At 46.0% G+C, this 21,976-nt stretch overlaps 2 protein-coding genes across 2 annotated transcripts; both read left to right on the forward strand.

Moving 5' to 3' along the window:
- The first annotated feature begins 5,919 nt into the window (after positions 1–5,919).
- LOC136510008 (protein ACCELERATED CELL DEATH 6-like) lies at positions 5,920–16,334 on the forward strand. Its single transcript, XM_066504582.1, has 3 exons — positions 5,920–6,577; positions 14,942–15,477; positions 15,559–16,334. The coding sequence occupies exons 1-3, from the start codon at positions 5,956–5,958 to the stop codon at positions 16,288–16,290; spliced, it is 1,890 nt and encodes a 629-aa protein (XP_066360679.1). The 5' UTR covers positions 5,920–5,955; the 3' UTR covers positions 16,291–16,334.
- Positions 16,335–20,213: 3,879 nt separating this feature from the next.
- LOC136510305 (uncharacterized) lies at positions 20,214–21,722 on the forward strand. Its single transcript, XM_066504806.1, has one exon. The coding sequence runs from the start codon at positions 20,214–20,216 to the stop codon at positions 21,720–21,722; it is 1,509 nt and encodes a 502-aa protein (XP_066360903.1).
- The last annotated feature ends 254 nt before the right edge of the window (positions 21,723–21,976 follow it).

Genomic DNA, 21,976 nt, shown 5'->3' on the forward strand with positions numbered 1-21,976 from the left:
GGCCTCACGAAAGGCATTGGAATGAACCGGCTATAGAGGGAAAAGATTTTATTTTTCATAAAAAAACTCTAGAGACACAAGCTATGGACATTGTGCATTGGGATAATTGTTTCTTTGCATGTGTTTCTTGAATTTTCTATATGTCCTGTAGGAATTTAAGCAAATTCTGTACATCATTCAGAGTGAGCAAGCAAAGCAAGCACGCTCAACTCAGTAGCGGATTTCGGCCTTGGGCTGCTGGCGCTACAGCCCAAGTCCTAAAGAAAAAACAAAACCAATGTATCCAAGTGCCTGCACTATCAGAATCAGGAATTGCCTTGGCGGCCTAAAACCGCCAAGGAATATAGGTTTACCGCCAAGGTAATTGTTCTTGGCGGCCGACCGCCAAGCCTAGAGAGCCAAGGAAAAACGATATCCTTGGCAGCTGACTGCCAAGAATTGTTTCCTTGGCTGTTTGGCTGCCAAGGTAATTAGGACGCTGATAAAACTTTTAATGCGCCAAGGAAAGGGTACATCCGCCAAGGAAATTTATTTGCTTGGCTGCCGTCGACTGCCAAGTAAACTCTTTTCGTTGGCTGCCTTCAACTGCCAAGTAAACTCTTTCCCTTGGCTGCCTTCGACAGCCAAGAAAAATTCTTTGCTTGGCTACCATCGACAGCCAAGAAAATTGCTTTACTTGGCGGCTTTGGACAGCCAAGAAAATACCTTTCCTTGACAGCTTACAACAGCCAAGTAAATTTCTTTCCTTGGCAGCAGCATCCGCTAATTTAAACTATTTGCTTGGCCGTCCAAAACAACCAAGTTAATACATTTCCTTGGCAGCCTTCATCAGCCAAGGAAAACAGAATACATTGGCCTAAGACAATTCTAATTTTCTTGACAGCTTACTCTGCCAAGTTAATACAAACAAACTCAATATTTTGGTAGCCACAAATCTGATAGCAACAACAATATAAATCATATGTCCAACATCCACTTGCTCAGTACCAGTACGTACTGTCCACTTTATATAGGGCAAACATGTCAGTAGCACATGCATCCCACCTACATATAATCTAGATGGCAGTATCTTATCTTGCCTACATGTCATCATCACACATTCACAAAAGACTTTGCAAAAGCTCAGCCACACATCATATGTTAGCTGTACCAAAATAGACCAAAAGAAGTCAGCATGACACGGCAGGTACTAGTAGTTGCTGGCATTAGTTGGTCCTATGCCAAATCAATTTGCTTCCTGCAGGTCACTGTCGACAATGCAACTGTCATCAACGATCGCCTTCGAAGGCTTCCTCATCAGCCTCCCTTTCTTGGTCAGGATCGCCATCACCATTTCCTTCAGAGTCGGAATCATCACCATCTTCACCATCACCATCTTCATCGTCTTCATGGAAGTTGTTTCCATCATCATCTCTTTCATCAATGTTCTCACCGTTGCGCCTGTCATCAACTGAGTGGGAGCAACCATGTGGGGGAAGCATCAGTCTGCAAAATCAGTAAAATCTCCATGATGATGTGCAAACCATGTGCACCTACATAGTTACTACCCAGCCAAGAAAGCAAAGGGGCAGCAACAGAAGGGTTACATAGTCCATAATATGAAGAACAGAAGGATTACTTTTTGTCAACTCAACATAGCAGTACTATGAGCTGTTAAGAAATATGAAGATGGACCTAGCAGAGCATAGTTTTACTTGATCTTTGAATACAGTACTTGATGCTTAAGGAGCCGACCAAATGAACTAAAGGGTATTTGCCAAGCAAAACTGAGGGGAATCAGACAAGTCAAACTAATCTTGGCTACCTTACCATGAACTTAAATCTAATGTTGCCATTACTAATCAGCAAGAAGCCACCTTTTCACTGCTGCAACTCAAATTGACATTCTGGCAGCAAACAATATTAATTCTCTAGATGAAATGTCCTCCAGACACAAAACATTAATTGTACAAGCATTCAGTAAAATTTGTAACCTGTTGACGACGCGCATCAATACTTTCTAGACGCCGCAACAGCTCTACAGGTGGTTCTCTTCCAAAATCAGAATACATTGTCTGTAATTAAAAAGGCACATGAGTATTACATTCAGATGCATGCATAGGAGCATTACCCAAATCAGAACGGGCTTGGACAGGACCTCCTAGTCTAGCCTCATAAGGAAGATGAACAATCAGATGTTGCATAGGATTGAAGAAACCTGGAGGAAATATCTTCTCCATTTTGCAAATAAGAACAACAACTTGCTGTTCCAGTGAGCATATGGTGACATGGTTCAGCTCTTTGGCGCACAACTGCCTATAGAAAAAGCTTAGCTCCGCCAAACACATCCATATATTTTCTGGAAGGAAACAACGGAATGCAACAGGAAGTAAGCGTTCCATGAAAATGTGATAATCATGGCTTTTTAGCCCAAAGATCTTCCTTGAAGTCAAGTTCACACCTCTTCTAATGTTAGCTGCATAGCCATCAGGAAACTTGAGTTCTTGAAACCACTTAAGGATTATTGGCTTGTCGTTCTTATTAATGCAAAATGGGGACCTGGGCTTATCCCATTTTCCATTTGGCTTTAACTTCAAATGTAGTGAGGGACGGTTGCAAATTTGAGCTAGATCTCTCCGAGCCTTAGCATTATCTTTAGTCTTCTCAGGTACATCAAAGCATGTATTCCATATAGCTTCACCCATGTTTTTCTCATTTTGCATCACATCAATGTTGTTCCGTAGCAACAATTTATGAAAGTATGGAAGTTGCCAAAAAGCAATTAAGATGTGTCCAATTGTGCAATATACCAAAGTTATCTGTATCAACCACCGATATGTTAATTTGGGCTAGGACTTCCTCCCCTGACAAATGTCTTGGAGGCTCATCATGCACCACTGTGTTCTTTCTAAATGCATTAGCTTGAGATCTGAATTCATGGTCTATAGGTAAGAAGCACCTATGGCAATCAAACCAGCATGCTTTGCGACCATTATGTCACATACCAACTAAAAAATTTGTCACATACCAACTAAAAAATTTGAAATAGCAGTAAGATTCTTTTCTGCCAAATTAAGGATTGAGTATGCATCTTAACAAACAAGTGCATTGTAGCCAATGTCTAAAACACTACTGCTATTCAATCAAAATGCATTAGTCAACTGATACTTACTGCTATTCAATCGGAAAGGTTTGCAATTCATGGGAGAGGGAAGCAGTGCCTTCTTCAATTGCCCTCAAATCTGATCAGCAAGGTCCCTAGTGTACAGTGTGGTGTCACTTGTTCCTCTCCTCAATCCAGTTAGTGTTGATGCACGACAGAGCGAACAGATGATTGGCTCCTCATACGCGGGGACCCTTGAAAAAATTGTGAGCGAGGAAATCAGATTTAAACATCTCTAGTTCACCCTTTTGCTTACCCAGCTACTCGAGGATTCAAACCTATTTTTGGAATAAAAAACTAATCCAGCCTTTATCAACAGAAATCAATCAAGAATCTATCTCATGTGGACTTCATTTTTTCTCACTGTAGGGAGCAAGATGAATAAACTGATTCAAGAAAAAGAAGTGTACGTACCAAACGGATTTGGAGGAGTCTGGTCGAGTTGGTGCCGGTAGGGAAGGGAGGGGGCGTCGGCGCCGGGAGTGTGGGCGGCGGGAGTGTGGCAGGGGGAGGGCGCCGCTAGGGTTTCTTCTTATCCAAGCGGGAGCTAGGGAAGGAGAAGTGTGGGCGGCGGTGCCAGGAGGGAGGGGAGGGGGCGACGGCGGGAGTGTGGGCGGCGGCGGCAGGGAGGGGAGGGGGCGGCAGCGCTGGGAGGGATGGGAGGGGGCGGCGGCAGGAGTGTGGGAGGGGGAGGGGCGGCAGGAGTGTGGGATGGGGAGGGCGCCGAGAGTGTGGGTTGGACCTTATCCAGACGGGTACGCGCATGGGACTGAATTTTTGGCGCCCTGGGTGGGAGTGCGACGCGGTATGCTCGCTCGTGGGGGCGTTGCAGTTTTGGGCGATGGAAAATTTGCTCGTGGCAGCGTTTCGGCGTTGACAAGGAAGAGAGTAGAACAAGAAGCTTGGACGATCAGGATCTCAACCTGCTTGTACGTGCCACCAAAGTGTTTAGAGTTAAACTAGAACAAATTCCATTCATACATGTTGTCATACACAGTCTGTTTATGTATAGTTTAAACAGTCTGTATCGGTAGGGATGCAGCACATGAGAAACATGTTACAAACGATAGGCAATATAAATGACGAAGAACAGCAGATCAAATGCCGGGGATTTACAACTTTTTTGACTTATCCCAAAACGGTGGTTTACAGGAGGTATATAAAAAGATGGAAACCCTAATAGGTGACGATCCGTCAGAAGTTAGCCTTTATATTGTATATAACTGAATTTGGATGACAACTCAACAAAACACGCACCCAAACAAATTAAACTATAAAACAGTATTTGCATGTGGCCTAGCAAGATTGAGTTTATGTATTAGAGAATAATTCATTATCTTCTCACTGGTGTGTTTGTTTCTTTAATTGTATGATTCAAATTCAACCCATTAGTGGTCCAAACAGGTGATATTGTGCATCCTTTATATGTGGTTGCTCCATCATGTAGTCATCTTTCGATGTCCGGATGCAATAGACTATCATTAGTGATTACGTCAGTCGTGTCGCAAATCTCACCATTGTTCCCTTCAGGAGTGTCGTGTGCCCCTCGATGAGGGCACAAACAGCTTCCTAGCACTAGGCGACTGCACGTACGGTGAGGTGCCATGCCAACTGCACATAAGTGGATGACCGTATGCGCAAAGATGTGTGCCGATGGGCAAGGAATCGGAGGGTGGAGAAGTGGAGGACATGCACACAATTTGAGGTCGTCGAGCAACAACAGAGGGTAGTGGATGTATATGTTACATTGAGTCATGGTGTATATACTTATGAGGCAATGACCTCGAAGCTATTAAGCAAGATCGCCACCTAAGAGTTTAAGACAAACTTGTCATACTAACATACAAATGCATGTATCATAAGAAATATCCCACCAATACAATGGGCAATCAGCTTGTTGGCTTAAAATACATATATGAAAATATTAAATTTACTTGGTGGCTCAATAGAAACCGCCAAGAAAATGAATTATTAATTTGGCGGCTCATTAAAGAATGGCCAAGGAAATACCTTGTTTACTTGGCAGCTGATGACAACAGCCAAGTAAATGCATGCTTTTCTTGGCGGTTCCTAAAAACAGCCAAGGAAACCCATCATTTTCTTGGCGGTTCGTGGAAACAGCCAAGAAAGGCATTTTTTTCTTGGCGGTTCGTCAAAACAGTCAAGTTAATCCATCCTTTGCTTGGCGGCTTGCATAAACAGCCAAGGAAACCCACGTTTTCCTTGGCGGTTTATAATAACAGCCAAGGAATTACATTCTCTTGGCGGTTTTCTGCCACTGCCAAGGAAACATTATATTCCTTGGCGGCTCAATTTTAGCCGCCAAGTAAAATCTTGGTGTAGTGCTGGGACAACAATGTAATACAACCAATTAGTACCATTGAAAGCACAACTCACAAGAGACAATTCACAATTTTTTCTATAGAGAAACAATGACAATATTACCTCTTACCAGAACAACCACAAAAAATCAGGCACCTGAAATATAGGAGAAGTTCTTAAACATTGTGAAAATGAAAGATTATCAAAAGATTACAGCTAGTTTGACTGAATCAACCCCCGCCTGCAACTGAGCACACTAGACAATTTTTAGCATAACTTTGTTATCCGCCCCGACCAATGTAAATCAGGTGCAGGTGGTTATTAAATGCTTCGTTCTAGTATACTACCAAAGTAAGAAGTTGCTAGGAAGATGGGCCCTCCTCTTTGTATACATATACAAATATAAACCACTGGACCTATCCTTCGCTGTGTACATGTACTTGGCTGTGCCTACTACCCAGTTTAGGCCGGCCGCAAACAACATAGCATCGATGCACAAGCCACACACAATGAACCCCCAATTGCTCAAAGCTGTCTCCAATGGCGACGCAGACCTCTTAGCACAAATCCTATCCACGACAACAATATCTGAGGAGAGCCGCTGCGCATGCCTAGGAGGCGTCACAGCGGAGGGCAGCTCTGCGCTCCATATCGCAGCCCGCCATGGGTACCTGAAGCTCGTCGAGATGATCTGTGATCAGGACATATCGCTCATCAAGGCAAGGAACAACCTGCTCGACACGCCTCTGATCTGCGCGTCAAGATCTGGGCATGTGGATGTGGTTGATTACCTCATCCAGCTTGCTTCCACGCAGCGAGATACTGAGTATGTATTGAGGGCATGGAACTCCAGTGGGGCGACGGCGGTCCATGAGGCTGTTAGGAACGGCCATGCATCGGTCTTGGGGAAACTCGTGTCGAGGGACGCAAGGCTTGCTGCGGCGGTTGATGGGCAAGGTGTCTCCCCACTCTACATGGCGGTTGTGTCCGGCCGGGCTGACATGGTTGACATCTTGATAAGTGAATCTCGTGGAGGTAGTGTGAAATTGCCGGCGAGCTATGCTGGACCAGATGGACAAACTGCACTGCATGCTGCGGTTTTTGCTAGAAATGGTACGAGAACATGAATTTTTTCCTACACATTCGCTACATGCCATTTCAGTTTTATATGTACTTTATTTTATATCTTTGATATTTTGTGCTAACATCATATACAAAAATAGATCGAGGTAGTACAAGATTGGCGTGCCCTTTCTCTCTGATCTCTGCTAGGATCGTGAAATACAGGGCGGCCAAAGAGGGGCTGTTCCGGTCCCCACGCTCCGGTTCCGGCGCTCCACGGCGGCCGGCGGCGCATCTCCGCCCCATCCGCTGGGCGTTTCGCGGCGCATCTCCGCCCCATCTGGGCGTTTCGCGGAGGAGCGGTTGGCGGCCCCTTCTTTTGCCCCGAACTTCCGCAGCCTGGCAGCCGGGAGCAGGGCGTCCGACTACTGTCGGCGGACCGGCTGACCTAGAGTTCGCCAGTGGACGCGCTGGCAGGCGCTGGTGTGAGAACAAGGCGAGGAAGGCGCATCTTGTTGCCGCGTGGGAAGCCAAGTCGTGAGCCTTAAGGCGGCATCAGCGGTGGCGGCGGTGATTCCAACGTGGAAGCTGGGTACTTTGGGCGGAGCTGAGGAAGACGGCGAGCTGAGGAGAACCTGCTGCTGATGAGAGCAGTACGAGCACTTCGACGGCACGGCGGAGGCGGGTCGCCATTGCTGAAGTCCGGCACCTGTTCGATAGATTGCGTCAGTACGGGGAATTGATTCCCAGGTACGTCTTGACATAAGTGTTCCATAGTAAAGTAGCGTATAGTAGTAGAAGCTTGGAAGAGAGGAGTAATGTGCTGATATATTGCTTAGAAGCTAAGTCTTCCAAGCATTATATGTTAATGGTGGAGCAATTGGGGTTCAGTAGAGGTTTGGTGGTGTCAGGGAACCTTAAACGGCGACACTCTGCACCATATCTTTCAACCTTAGAACAGCTCGTCGGAGTTGAAAAACCATGGAGGGGATCGAGATTCTGGGCACTTGAAGATGAGGACAATGGTGAGAGCGATGACGAGGTTACCAAAAAGGAGGGGGAAGATCCGGATGAAGAAGCTTATAATTCTGAAAGAGAATTCATCCGTGATGCAACACGAGTCGGGTTTTCGGTAGATGATTTGATAAGAGCTGAGTCTCTGTTAACGGAGAATTTCCATTCTCCAAAATTTGCTTCAGTTGATAGGGGGGCTGGGCATGTTAGCCATCCTCGGCCGCTGGCATCCAGAATTACGGAGGCGGTGGCTGATTTGCGCTTCCAGAAAATCGAGAAATCGTGGAAGGGGCCGCTACCTAAACCACGGTCCCCACAAAATCGGCAGATAGGAGACATCTTGGTCAAAGATCTTAGACAATCCAAATCTCCTAGGATATCATTATCTTTAGGAGATTTGTATACAGAGGGCGTTAATTCTGGCCTAGGAAAAAGGAACGGACGGGGGACAGGATCGGGTGAGAAACAGAGGCGGCTATTGGGCCGTCCAAAGGTGCGTGAGCTGGGTAACCAGGCGGCCAGCAAAGTATTCAAGGTTGGTTCTCACCCAGCATTTAAACCGACGAGGGGTTTATGTCTCCTGTTTAATGCCGGGGGGATGCCGAGGAGTTTGGCGGGGGGTGGGGCGAATTTAAGCGCTTCGTCTCGGGCTCAGAGTGTTTTTGCGAGTCTCGACCAAAAGCGTCCGCCGGGTGGACCAAAGGGCTGTGAGCGCAAAGCAGAGAGATTTGCGAGTTCGGAAAGGATGGTGGGCGACCGTGACGGCCGCGGGCGAGAGGAGAGGATGGGCGCGGGCGCGTATGGCCCTTATCGTCGCGAGCGGGGCGTAGCAGGTGTGGGAAGAACCTGGGGCGGGCGGGAGAGTTGGGCCTGGAGAGGTGGGGCTCAGCGGGGAGAATTCAGACAGGGGCGATCTGGAAGGTTTGGCGATTCTGGTAGGGGACGAGCTGGGCAGTTCCGTATGCCAGGTGGAGCTGGGAAAGGTGGACCTTGGGAGCCGATGTCAGGAAGATGGGTGTGGCAGGAAGATGGGCGACAGGCGCAGGAACAAGGACAAGGTGAAGAGACTGGTGAGTTTTCTGAGGCAAATGGGGGTGCTTCCGAGCTGGGAAAAGGTACTGATGTGGAAATGGCATTGGAAGCTGGAGAGGGCAGGGATGGAGGTGATGCTGGTAAGGGGAGTGGGCGCTGCTCTAGGTGCTCAAAAAAGGGGCACGCAGCGGTGGCGTGCAAGACGGAGGTGTATTGTGTGTTATGCGACTCACATGAACACATGAACCACAAGTGCCCTCTTCTTAAAGCGCAGAGGCCGGTGGCTTATGCGGCGGGTTATGCAGTGATGGGGCTGGGATTCTATCATATCCCGCATCCACCATTGCCAAGGACGAAGAAAGACTCAAAGATGGCCAGAGTCTCGGTGGTGGGTGGTTCTCTGTCCGCTGACCAGCTAGTGATGCAGCTAAGAAGGGTGGTGCCAGTTAAGTGGAATTGGGAGTTGAAGGAGCTTGGGGATGACGGATTTCTTACCCAATTTCCTTCCAAGGCTGAGCTGCTACGTTCAATAGCATATGGGGGGGCGGATGCAAAGGGGGAAGGAGTGCCTGATGGTATTAGAATACAGTTTGAAGAGTGGCAGGAAAAAGAAGAGGGTTTCCTGCTACCCAAGGTGTGGGTGAGGGTGAGATGCATCAGAAAACTGCTTCGTGAGTTTCCTATCTTATGGGCGGTGGGTTCACTGTTAGGTGCAACGCAGACAGTAGACATGGAGACCACGAGGAAGAATCAGTTTGGACGCATTTTAGTTGCAGTGCTGGATCCTAAGCTGATTCCGAGGATGTTAGATGTGGTGATTGGAGATCATTATTTTGACTTGGAGTTTGAAGTGGAGAAGCGGGGTTTTGATGAGAGAGGAGAGGAGGTTGAGGTTGAATGGGATGGAGGGGAAGGTGAGGGAGACGGTGAGGGGAAGAGCCAGGGTCCAAACACTGAAGATGGACTGAATGATGATCAGAAGAAGCAGGAAAATAATAAGCGCTCCAAAGGGAGCGATGGGGAGGATATTAGGAGGGATTCCCGGTCGGAGAATGGTGCCCCTGTTAATGGACATGTTCTCGGTAAGGAGGAATTTGAGGAATTCCTTAGTTGGAAGGCCAGCAAGATACTAGATGTAGTAGTAGATGAGATGTTGGAGGACCTAGCTGATAAAGTGGTCAATGAGCCGGATGAGTTCATGGAGGGGAATAATGATAATCTTGGGTTGGTTGAGGTTAATTCAGAGGAGATGGATGCTGGAGGGGTTCCAATGGAAGTGGAAGGTGATGCTGCAGTTCCAGAGATCACAGGGCTGGGTGAAGATGCAAAAGCTATTACTAATGAAGACAGGAAAAATAGTTGCTCGGTGATTGATGTGGTAGAACCTGCTGGTACGAAGCTGGTAGGAGCTGCATTAATCAAGGAGGTGGTCCATTCTCCGACAAGGGCGAGTCCGAGGCTTGCTGGTATGGTGGCTGAGCACACTCTAGTGCGGGCGGGACGCTTAATGCAGTCCAAAAATCTGGAAGGCAACAAAGGTAACCACCAGGCCGACCACTCTTATTCTATACCCCTTTCAATTGCGATAGACAATTTGAGGGCTTTAGGAGTAGGACCGGGAACTATAAACGGGGATTCGTTTGAGGGGAGTGTTCAGAACTTAGTCCAGGACGCTGTAGCTAGTGAACAGCCAGGTTTGATACTGGGAGAAGGGGAGGAGGATTGCTCGGACATTGAATCTGTCTACTCTGGAAGTTATGAGAAGAAAGCATTAGAGTTTTTATGTGGAGATGTAATGGAAGAAATCTTCGACGAAGATAGTTATCACCTAAGTAGTGATTCCAGGACGGTTCAACGAAAGCCTGGCGCTAAGTCGTCAAGGATTAAGGCTTCAAGGAAATTAAAGTTTAAGATCAATAAGATTAGTAAAAAATGAAAGGGATTTTTTGGAATAGCAGAGGTCTTCGCGACTTGGCTAAAACCAAATTTCTAAGTAATACGACAAGAGAGCAAGGGCTAGACTTCATTGCTCTCTTGGAAACTGGTAAAAAAGATTTTACACAGGCAAAGCTAGATAGGTATTGTGGAGGGAAAAATTTTGTGTGGCATTGGACTGAACCACATGGAAGGTCTGGTGGAATGCTACTAGGGGTAAATTTAGATGCCTGTGATATTGGAAGTATAGAGGAGGGGGAATTTTTTATAAAGTTCCACCTTAGGAACAGGAGTGATGACTTTCATTGGTGCTTAGTAGCAGTCTATGGAGCTGCTCAACCTGAATTTAAGGAACAATTCCTAACGGAATTGGTTCAGGCTTGCAGAAAAGTCTCTCTTCCTTTGTTGGTGGGGGGAGATTTCAACATAATAAGAAACCCAAGTGAGAAAAACAATGATAGATATGATGATCGATGGCCCTTCTTGTTTAATGCTATTATAGATAGTCTGAACCTAAGGGAAATAGAAATGTCTGGAAGGAAATTTACTTGGGCTAACTCCAAAAGAATACCAACTTATGAAAAGTTGGACAGGGTGTTGGCTAGCACGGAATGGGAGCAAAGATTTCCTCTAGTCACGGTAGATGCACTGAACAGGGAAATCTCTGATCACACTCCATTACTTCTTTGCACCGGTGACAGGGTATTTAGGAGAAACCAGCCTGAGTTCAAATTCGAACTTAGTTGGCTACTCAAAAAGGATTTTTTCGAAGCGGTTGCGAGAGTATGGAGGAGTGTTGATTATGGAGATACCCCAATGAAGAAATGGCAGAACAAGATTAGAAGGTTAAGACAGTTTTTGAGAGGTTGGGCGAAGAATGAGAATGGGAATTTAAATAAAGAGAAAGAGGAATTGTTCTGGCTGGCTAAGGAACTGGACTTAGTGGCTGAGTCCCAGGTTTTAAGCCAAAAAGAGCTGGACTTGAAACAAAAGGTGAATGAAAAAATCACACAGTTACTTCGGGAAGAGGAAGTAAAATGGTTCCAACGAGCAAAAACAAAAAATCTGCTACAAGGGGATAATAATACCAAATACTTTCATATGGTGGCTAATGGAAAAAGAAGGAAAACAAGAATCTTTGAACTAGAACAAGAAGGGGAACTAATCAAGGGGCAGGAAAACTTAAAAGTTTTTATAACAAATTATTATAAAAACCTGTTTGGATCATCACAGAGAAATAATTTCTCGCTGGATGAATCAAAAATAAATGATATACCCCAGATAACTGAGGAAGAAAATGAGCTGCTCACTGAAATGTTCACAGAGAAAGAAGTAAGAGAAGCTATTTTTCAAATGAAGCATAATAAGGCATCTGGTCCTGATGGGTTTCCGGCAGAATTTTACCAGATATTCTGGTCTCTCATAAAAGATGATCTAATGGCCATGTTTAGAGAGTTCCATGTTGGTAAATTACCTCTTTTTAACCTTAATTTCGGGACAATCACTCTTATACCAAAACAAAAAGAAGTCAAACAAGTTCATCAATACAGGCCGATTTGCATGCTCAATGTAAGCTTCAAGATCTTTACTAAGGTCTTGGCTAACAGGCTTATGGCGGTGACTGATAAAGTAGTGAGACAATCGCAAACTGCATTCATGACAGGAAGGAACATCTTAGAAGGAGTAGTAATACTTCATGAAACTATTCATGAGCTGCACAGGAAGAAAATGAGCGGGGTAGTCCTGAAATTGGATTTCGAAAAAGCCTATGATAAAGTTAATTGGGTATTTGTACAGCAGACTCTTAGGATGAAGGGTTTCTCGCCTATGTGGTGTAAATGGATTGAAGAGGTAGTGAGTCGAGGAAACGTGGGGGTTAAAGTGAATGAGGAAATAGGTCATAACTTTCAGACTAGAAAAGGACTTAGGCAGGGAGATCCCCTCTCACCTATTCTCTTTAATCTGGTTGCAGACATGTTGGCTATCCTAGTGTCGAGAGCAAAAAACTGCGGACAATTTAGGGGGTTGGTACCAAATCTAGTCGATGAGGGGCTTTCCATTTTACAGTACGCTGATGATACGGTGCTGTTTATGGAAGATGATTTGGACGAGGCCAAAAATTTAAAACTGGTGCTGGTAGCTTATGAAAAATTGTCGGGCTTAAAAATCAATTTCCATAAGAGTGAGTTGTTTTGTTTTGGAGCGGCTAAGAGCCATGCTTTGGAATATAAGAGAATCTTTGGCTGTGTAGAGGGAAGCTTTCCCTTTAGATATTTAGGAATACCAATGCATTATCGAAAGCTTTCAAATAAACATTGGTGCTCGATTGAAGAACGCTTTCAGAAAAAAACTAAGTAGCTGGAAAGGGAAGCTTCTTTCTTCAGGAGGCAGACTGGTGTTGATCAACTCGGTTTTGTCAAGCCTGCCGATGTTCATGATGTCATTCTTTGCCATCCCAAAAGGGGTAAGGAAAAGGTTGGATTATTACCGATCCAGGTTTTTCTGGCAATGTGATGAACACAAGAGGAAATACAGGCTGGCTAAATGGAGTATCCTGTGTAAACCGAGATGTATGGGGGGAATGGGGATTTTAGACTTGGAAACTCAGAATCATTGCTTACTTAGTAAGTGGTTATTCAGACTTTTTAATGAGGAGGGTCGGTGGCAAGATGTACTTAAAAGGAAGTATGTCAAGAACAAGTGTCTTTCACAGTTAGGAAAACGTCCAGGGGACTCTCCTTTTTGGTCTGGGCTGATGGGGGTAAAAGATTTGTTGTTACAATATGGTAAGTTCAAAGTTAACAATGGTCAACAAACAAGATTTTGGGAGGATGTGTGGATTGATCAAAAACCGCTAATGCAAAGATTTCCAGAATTATACAGAATTGTAAGTAAAAGAGGGGTATTAGTTGCTAGTGTCTTAAATTCAACACCGCTGAATGTCTCGTTTAGGCGGGGATTAGTAGGTGACAGACTAAATGAGTGGCTAAAGCTAGTCTCTTTAGTTCTTCTGGTGAGCCTAACTAATGATAAGGACAGCTTCATTTGGCAAATAAAAAAGAATGGAGTTTTCTCCACACGGTCACTATATAGGGAATTAATGAAAAGAGAGAGAATTTCAGAGAATAATGTGTTCTGGAAAGCAAAAATACCTTTGAAAATTAAAGTTTTCCTTTGGTACTTGAAGAAAGGGGTGATTTTAACAAAGGATAACTTGATTAAGAGAAGATGGAAAGGAGATACTAGGTGTAACTTCTGTGGGTTAGAAGAAAATATCCAACATCTTTTCTTTGATTGCCGAATAGCTAGATCGGTTTGGAATACATTGTTTATCACCTTTAACTTTCAACCTCCTAAGAGCATTACTCACATGTTTGGATCTTGGATAAGGAGATTTGCTCCTAGACTAAGAAACCAAGTAATAGTGGGGATTGCAGCAATGTGTTGGGTATTATGGTTGAATAGAAATGAGGCAGTATTCCAAAATCGAGTTACTAATTCTTGCTTGCAGGTACTGTTCAGGGGGACTTTTTGGATCAGGCAATGGTCCATGTTGTCTAAAGAGGAAGAGGGAAGAAAGCTGAAGGAGGGCTGCAGGCGTCTAGAAGGCTTGTCACTGCAATTTTTTGGATCCAGTGGGTGGAGGAATAAAAAAAGAATAGAACAGTAATTCTCGGGGAGATGTACTGGAAGGTTATATGGTCGGTAATCTTCAGAAGTTCTGAGTGGTAGCGACAAAAGAGTTTAGAGATCTAGCTTCTTTTGTTGTATACTGAGTGCTAGTGATTTGTCATTATGTGTGTTGCCGGTTTTGCTTCAGTTAGGAGTTGGGTTTAGCTGTTTACCAGTCTTGGTTGGGCTGCAACTCTGGACAATGTTTAGACTATGCAAGGGCTGTCTGGTTATCAGTAGTATGGAGTTGGGGTGTGTCTGCTTAGCAGTCTTTGGTCTTAGACCATGGTTTTGTATTGGTTCAATTTGGTTGTATCCATTCGACTGTGAATGTGGGAGACCGGAATACAATTGTTCCTTCATCTAAAAAAAAAAGTACAAGATTGGCGTGGTATTTTCTTATAGAAATAGAAAATGCATCTCTAGACTTGGTAGTGTTTGGTAATAAATAAGGGCATGTTTGGTAGACCTCTTTTTGTTCCTGATTCTTTGTGTGATTATGTGGCTACAAGTGGTTCTCTAGAATAAACTATACGTAAGAAGTGATTCTGCCTCTAGAATAAACTATACGTAAGAAGTGGATTCTGCGCGGCAGGTAAATCAGGAGAAGTTAGTTTTTTTTCCAGCTCCCAGCCCTATATTATTTGAGAGAATCAGCATAGAATCATTTGTCTATAGTATACTCTAAGAGCTCTACCAACAGGCCTCAAATGTTAAGTGTTCTCTTTTACTGTAGTGGTAATCTTTTCTTTTCTTTTTTAGCTGAAGAAATGTGCGAGTCCCTGCAACGCTGGGAGCCAACGCTTGCGCAAAAGGCTGACAGCTCTGGAAGAACTGCCCTTCACTATGCAGCGTCATCTGGGAAGACCGGAGTGGTCAAACTTTTACTGGTCAACAGCTTGCTTGCTTATATTCCAGATGATGATGGTCTGTATCCTGTGCACTATGCTGCTATAGCCGGCAACTCTGAAGTTATCCACGAGATCATGGAGATATGCCCGAGCTGCGATGAGTTGGTTGACAAGAAACAGAGAAGTATTTTGCATTGCGCCGTCGAATCTGGGAGAACTAAGGTGGTGCGGTACATCTGCAGGAACCCAATGTTTGCGAGCATAATGAATGCGGGCGATGATGAAGGAAACACACCACCACATCTGGCCGTAAAGCATGGGAACGTATTCAGCTTCGGCCTTCTTATGATGGATCTTAGGGTGAATCTTGGCATTATTAACCATAAGGGATTAACACCATTAGATGTTGCCAGGAATGGGTGTAACAATAAATATTCATTCTCAACGGTACGACCCTACATCATGCACTTTCAACTTTTCTTTTCTTTTTTCCTTTTTGGTCTCATAATATTATTTCCTTTTATGCAGCTCTTTGATGCTTACATCTGCTTTTCCTTATTCCTCTGTGAAGCTTATTCCAGTCCATTTGACTTGGAAGATGAGAAGGAATCCAGCAGATACTATGATATGTCCCATAGCATTTTATGCCTCTCAGTGCTTATTGCAGCCGGTTCATTCGCTGCTGCTTTCACTCCACCTGGCGACTACATTACAGATGGCGAGGGTGCGGGCATGCCACTGTTTGAGGGGGAGTCTTATTTCTTTAATTACGTTGCGGCAAATAGCATGTCATTTTATCTGTCCACAATTGCGACATGCCTGCTTATGCATGCTAGTCTAGCAACTACACCCGGAAGAGATCGCCACAATTACCTCGTAACCTCTGTTTCACTGGTCTCAGGAGCAATTGTTTTTATGTTTCTGACATTTACGAATGTCGTACGACTAGCATTGGACCCTCAAAATAGCTGGAGGGAATGCCTTCTCTTTTACTTCATCTCCGTGGTGGAACTACTGGTCTTTTACTTCATTTGTTTGCCGGTGTCAGTGTTAACAATCCATGCATGTTTCCGGACGAGCAAACATCCCTGGCATTGGACCCTCAAAGTACTAGCTATAGCTGCAGCTGGTATTCCTACTTCTGTGCTCTGTGGTTTTATCACTGAGGTGATATCTGTCGTTAAAAGAATCCAGCCTGGTAAACAAGAGTCCTGTAGCTGGCCTGGGTGTCATGATGCAATTTTCCTACACCCTACTTGAGGTTCTTGATAATCCCTGTATGTTCTGAAACTGGCAGTGTTGTATGACATTGCTTTTCTCAGCTAATGTTGTTCTGTGCATCAAGAGATTCTGTTCATGAGCTGTAATCCTATCTCGGTCGCCTTGCTCTTGTGCTGCCGGGCACTTGTAAAGGATTTAGTTTGATCTTTGTAACAGATTTCATTTTCCATGTACTACCAATGTTAATTGCTGGTTTAATGAATACAAGATTGTGTACTTTTTTATAGCAACAAGATTGAGGCAAACTTTAATTGATGATCTGTGCATACTGAATCTCAAGCAGTTTTTAACAGCGAAAGTTTTTTAAAAGGCATGATAAAAAATGACTTGGCATACCCAGCTTGGGGACGATGTTTATGTGTTGAGGGCCAATGTCTTTGACTCCATTTTCTGTGACTATTAGCCGGAAGGCTTTGTGTGGTAGTGTTACCATCTTGGCTGCTTATTTCTGTTTCCTTTTAGATGAACCTTGCAATTGCATTTTGCTCCATATTTCAGTTATAGATTTGGTGCGAAAAAGGCATAATTTAACTTATTATTAGTTCAACTAGGTTGAACGCAATTGTTCGAATTCTTCGCGTGCAGATGCTTTTGATGCACAAAAACATATCACTACCGAAAACAGGCCCGTTGCCAAGAGCCAGCGTCTTTGCTGAGAGCCAAATGTCGGGCTCTCGGCAAAGAAAGGTTTGCCGAGAGTCGGCCCTCGGCAACGGTAGGCCGTCGGCAAAACCATATTTGCCGAAGGCCAGGCCGTCGGCAAAGAATTCCTCTCGGCAACCGGGCCCTTTGCCGAGGGTCCGGCCGTCGGCAAAGAAAGGCCGTTGGCAAAAGTTTATCTTTGCCGAGGTCCGGCTCTCGGCAAAACATGGCCGTCGGTAAACCTGTGACGGCAGGCAAACGACCTTCACCTGCCGTCTGTTTTGCCGAGGGTCAGAATTTGGCCCTCGGCAAAGAATTACTTTGCCGAGTGTCGTTTCTGTGCCCTCGACAAAATATTTTTTTTGCTTTTTTTTCTTCCAAATTTTTTCCATGTGTTTACTGTTGTACCTTAAAGTACATATTAAAATTTGGAGCTTTTTTTTATTTTATTAGCTATATTTAATAAGTTTCTTTCATTTACTTGAATTCTTCCCGGTAATTCAAATTTGAACTGCAGGTGCATCGAATATTGGAATTGAGTGATTCAAAAAATCATATTCATGGTATTGCATGTGGTGTGAGATCATATCCAGTGACAGATGCCAAATTTGGCACATCGTTTTCACGGAACACGGCGAGGAACTTGCGTGTAAAGTATTTTTAAATTATATAAAATGGAAACGAAGTCCGAAATTCACGAAACTTGTCGAGGTGTCATTTCATCGCATGTATAGGCTGTGATAAAAAATTGAGTGGGTTTCGAGCAAGTTGCGACGTCCGATGCCTAAAACCATGCGGAGATGTCTGGGTTTAAGACATCGGACGTCGCAACTTGCTCGAAACCCACTCAATTTTTTATCACAGCCTATACATGCGATGAAATGACACCTCGACAAGTTTCGTGAATTTCGAACTTTGTTTCCATTTTATATAATTTAAAAATACTTTACACGCAAGTTCCTCGCCGTGTTCCGTGAAAACGATGCGCCAAATTTGGCATCTGTCACTGGATACGGTCTCACACCACATGCAATACCATGAATATGATTTTTGGAATCACTCAATTCCAATATTCGATGCAGCTGCAGTTCAAATTTGAATTACCGGGAAGAATTCAAGTAAATGAAATAAACTTATTAAATATAGCTAATAAAATAAAAAAAGCTCCAAATTTTAAATATGTCTTTTAAATATTATTGTTAGCCTCTAGAAAAAATTTGGGAAAAAAAACAATTTTTTTTTTGTATTTGCCGAGAGCCTCAAAGGGCTCTCGGCAAAGAGTTTAAAAAAAAAAATAAAAAAAAACTTTGCCGAGAGCCCGGATCTGGGCCCTCGGCAAAGGAGCAGTCCACATAGACCAGCCCTAACGGTCCACTCAGCCCTTCCTCTCGCCCGCGCGCCCCGCATCCCCTTCCTCTCACCGCCGCATCCCGCCGCCGCCGCCGGTCCCCCACGCCGCCGCAGCCTCTCCCCCGCCCCCACCCTATCCCCGCGTCGCCGGAGGCGACCCCCGCCCCGTCCCCGCACCGCCGGAGCAGCAGCCCAGCCCGCCGAGCGCCGTCGTCGTCGGGGCCGCGTCGTGCCCCGCCTCGCCCGGTGGTCGGGCACCGCCGCCTCCCCCCGGCCACGCCCGCCGGTGGCCCACCCCCACGGCCAGCGCGTCCCCGGCCGGCCCCGCGCCCCCCCGGCCGGCCCCGTGCGCCCCTGCCGGCCGTGCAGAGAGCATTTGGAGGAGGAAGGGAGAAGAGAGGAGAAGGAGAAGGGGAGAAGAAGAGGAGCAGGGGAGAAGGGAGGAGGAGGGGAGAAGAGGAGGAGAAGGAGAGGGAGAGGAGAAGGAGAGCAGGGGAGAAGAGGAAGGGAGAAGAGAGGAGGGGAGAAGGAGAGGCCGACGACCGTCACGCCCCCGCGTCGTCGCGTCACGCCGAGCGGCCGTCGCCGTTTTCCCCGCGTCTAGCCGAAGACGAGGGTGATCCCGACTCCGCGTCGCCCGACTACACTGCCACCCAAGGTAAAGCCCCCCTCCCGCCTGTTGCTGGCCTTCGTGCCATTTCTGGATTAGTGGGCCTTCGTGCCTTTTGTGGATGTGTTGGCCATCGTGCCATATGTCGCTATGTCGGCCATCGTGCCAAAATTGTGGATGTCGGCCATCGTGCCGTCTTTTTCCTTACAGGTTTTGGAAGCCTCCCCATACAGGGGAGGTTCTGCCGAAATTTTGAACTTATAAATTGTGTTTCTTGTTTTGCAGAGAAGAGCCCGACGGAGGGGACCCGGAGTACCCCGAGCGTCTTCCTTCGGGTCTCCTGCACCGCGTCACCTCTCCACTCCACCGCCACCCTAGGTATAAGCCCTTTGTCCGTAACCCTAGCTAGATCATGTAAACCAGTTAGGCGTCTCCCGTCCGAAAGAGATATGGTCGTAGATATGCGGATCTCTGCATATCTGCGACCGTATCTGTTTCGGATTGTCCACGTTATTTGGATAGCCCGCGATGCGTAGATGGTTTAGTTTGTATGGTCCGGTCCGGTCTGAGATGGGGTTTCGGCAGCACCTCCCTGTTGTTCTCCGGATACACACTCTCCCTTCCAGGACGTGTATCGGGAGAACAGCGGGGATGTGCTGCCGAAATTCTATCTCGGATTAGAACGGAGCATGGAAACTAACCTCATCTACGCATCCGCGGGTGGGATTAGGACCTATCCCTACCTATTAGATAGTAGGCAAGCGGTGCATATGCTATTGATGGTTATATTACTCTGTTATATATATGGTAGATGATGGATAACCGTGATTGGATGTACACGGGCTGCCGTAGTCAGAATCAGGTCACTCGTGAATGGATACAGAAGACTGAGGATTTCTTGGACAAAGCATTTGGTGTGGGTGCTCAAGTAGCGACAGAGGTGTGGTGTCCCTGCAGCGAATGTGCAAACAGGAATAGGAAAACCAGGAAGGTCATTGAGGAACATCTTTGCAAGTTTGGGTTTACGCCAGACTATACCCGGTGGGTGTGCCATGGTTAAGGCCATCGTATTAGAGATGAGGCATTGAGGCCACGCTTGGAGGAGTTTGATAGTGATGGCGGGGTACCAGACATGATGGATGACTTCCACCAAGCACACTTCGGTGAACGATGTACGGACGAAACCGAGGAGCAGGAGCCAGAGGAAACCGCAAGGGCATTCTATCGCATGATGGAGTCGGCTAAGAGGCCCCTTCATGACAAGACAAATGTTTCTCAACTCGATGCCATTGGACGCTTAATGGGGTTAAAGTCCATGCATAACATGAGTCAAGACTGCTTCGATAGTATGCTGGCAGTTTTTGGGACCCTACTTTCGGCAGATCACGCGCTGTCGAAGAACATGTACGAGTCAGTGAAGCTCCTCAAAGCTCTTAAGATGCCGTATGAGCAGATACACACTTGTGAGAACGGGTGCGTCCTCTTTAGGAAAGAACACGCGGAAGCAAAGTACTGTCTAAAGTGTAAGTCCTCTAGGTATGTGGAGGTAGAATCTAGTGATGGGCAGAAGAAGCAGCTTGGAATCCCCATGAAAGTCCTACGGTACCTTCCGTTCATACCGAGACTCCAACGGCTATTCATGAGCGAGGAGTCCGCGAAACAGATGACATGGCACAAAAATGGCATCCGATACAATTCTGACAAGATGGTACATCCATCAGATGGTGAAGCATGGCAAACATTTGATGGCATTTATGTTGACAAAGATCTAGAGGCTTGTAATGTGCGTGTTGTGTTTGCAACAGATGGGTTCAATCCTTTTGGAACGATGGCGGCCCCATACACTTGTTGGCCAATCTTCGTTATCCCCCTCAATCTCCCCCCCAGCGTCCTTCTTCAACGTCAGAACATATTCTTGTCGCTGATAATTCCTGGTCACCCGGGGAAACATATGGGTGTGTTCATGGAGCCTTTGATTGATGAGTTGATCAGTGCATGGGATCACGGGGTACTGACATACGACCGTGCTACAAAGAGGAACTTCACAATGCACGTTTGGTACCACTACTCGATGCATGACTTTCTGGCGTATGGTCTATTCAGCGCCTGGTGTGTCCACGGGAAGTTCCCATGCTCGGTATGCAAGGCAGCTCTGCAGTTCATTAGGTTGAAGTATGGTGGCAAGTTTTCCTCGTTCAACAAGCATCGACAATTCCTCCCTCTTGACCATGCATTCAGACGAGACATTAAGAACTTTACGAAAGGTGTCGTAGTGACAGACCCTGAACCGCAGAACATGACTGGCGCCGAGGTTCTTGCTCAGATAGATGGTCTTGTCGCCAAGGAAGATGGAGTTGGTTTCATGGGGTATGGTGTTCAACATATGTGGACTCATAAGTCGGGCTTGGAGAGGCTTCCCTATTTTAAGCACCTGGCCCTGCCACATAACATTGATGTAATGCACACTGAGAAGAATGTCGCCGAAGCTCTTAGGGCAACACTCATGGACACTGACAAGTCAAAGGACAACCCTAAGGCTAGAGTGGACCTAGCAAGGCTATGCGATAGACCACACCTAGAGATGCGACCACCAAGAGCCGGCAAGACATGGAGAAGGCCTAGGGGCAATTACGTCTTGGAAAAGAAGCACATGACGGTTGTAGTCCAATGGATCAAGGACTTAATGTTTCCTGATGGGTTTGCAGCGAATCTTAAGAGGGGGGCCAACCTATCTACTGGCCGAGTCTTAGGGATGAAGAGTCACGACTTCCACATATGGATTGAGCGCCTTCTTCCGTCGATGGTTTGAGGCTTCGTCCCTGAGCATGTCTGGGTCGTGCTGGCAGAGTTGAGCTATTTCTTCCGCCAGCTTTGTGCCAAGGAGTTATCTCGAAACGTGGTGGCTGACTTGGAAAAAAGAGCCCCTGAGTTGATCTGTAAGTTGGAGAAGATATTTCCACCTGGCTTCTTCCTGTCGATGAGGCATTTGATTGTGCACCTCCCGTATGAGGCACGAATGGGGGGCCCGTGTAGAACCGCTGGTGCTATCCAATCGAGAGATGT

Source organism: Miscanthus floridulus, chromosome 16 (assembly GCF_019320115.1).
Source record: "Miscanthus floridulus cultivar M001 chromosome 16, ASM1932011v1, whole genome shotgun sequence".
NCBI classification, from domain to species: Eukaryota; Viridiplantae; Streptophyta; class Magnoliopsida; order Poales; family Poaceae; genus Miscanthus; species Miscanthus floridulus.

Excerpts from the sequence above, each read along its gene's own strand:
- LOC136510008 (XM_066504582.1), top strand. The coding sequence starts at position 5,956 with ATGCACAAGCCACACACAATGAACCCCCAATTGCTCAAAGCTGTCTCC. Across the intron at positions 6,578-14,941 it reads TGCGGTTTTTGCTAGAAATG|CTGAAGAAATGTGCGAGTCC; the intron begins GTACGAGAACAT and ends TTTCTTTTTTAG. Across the intron at positions 15,478-15,558 it reads ATAAATATTCATTCTCAACG|CTCTTTGATGCTTACATCTG; the intron begins GTACGACCCTAC and ends CCTTTTATGCAG.
- LOC136510305 (XM_066504806.1), top strand. The coding sequence starts at position 20,214 with ATGGGGTTAAAGTCCATGCATAACATGAGTCAAGACTGCTTCGATAGT.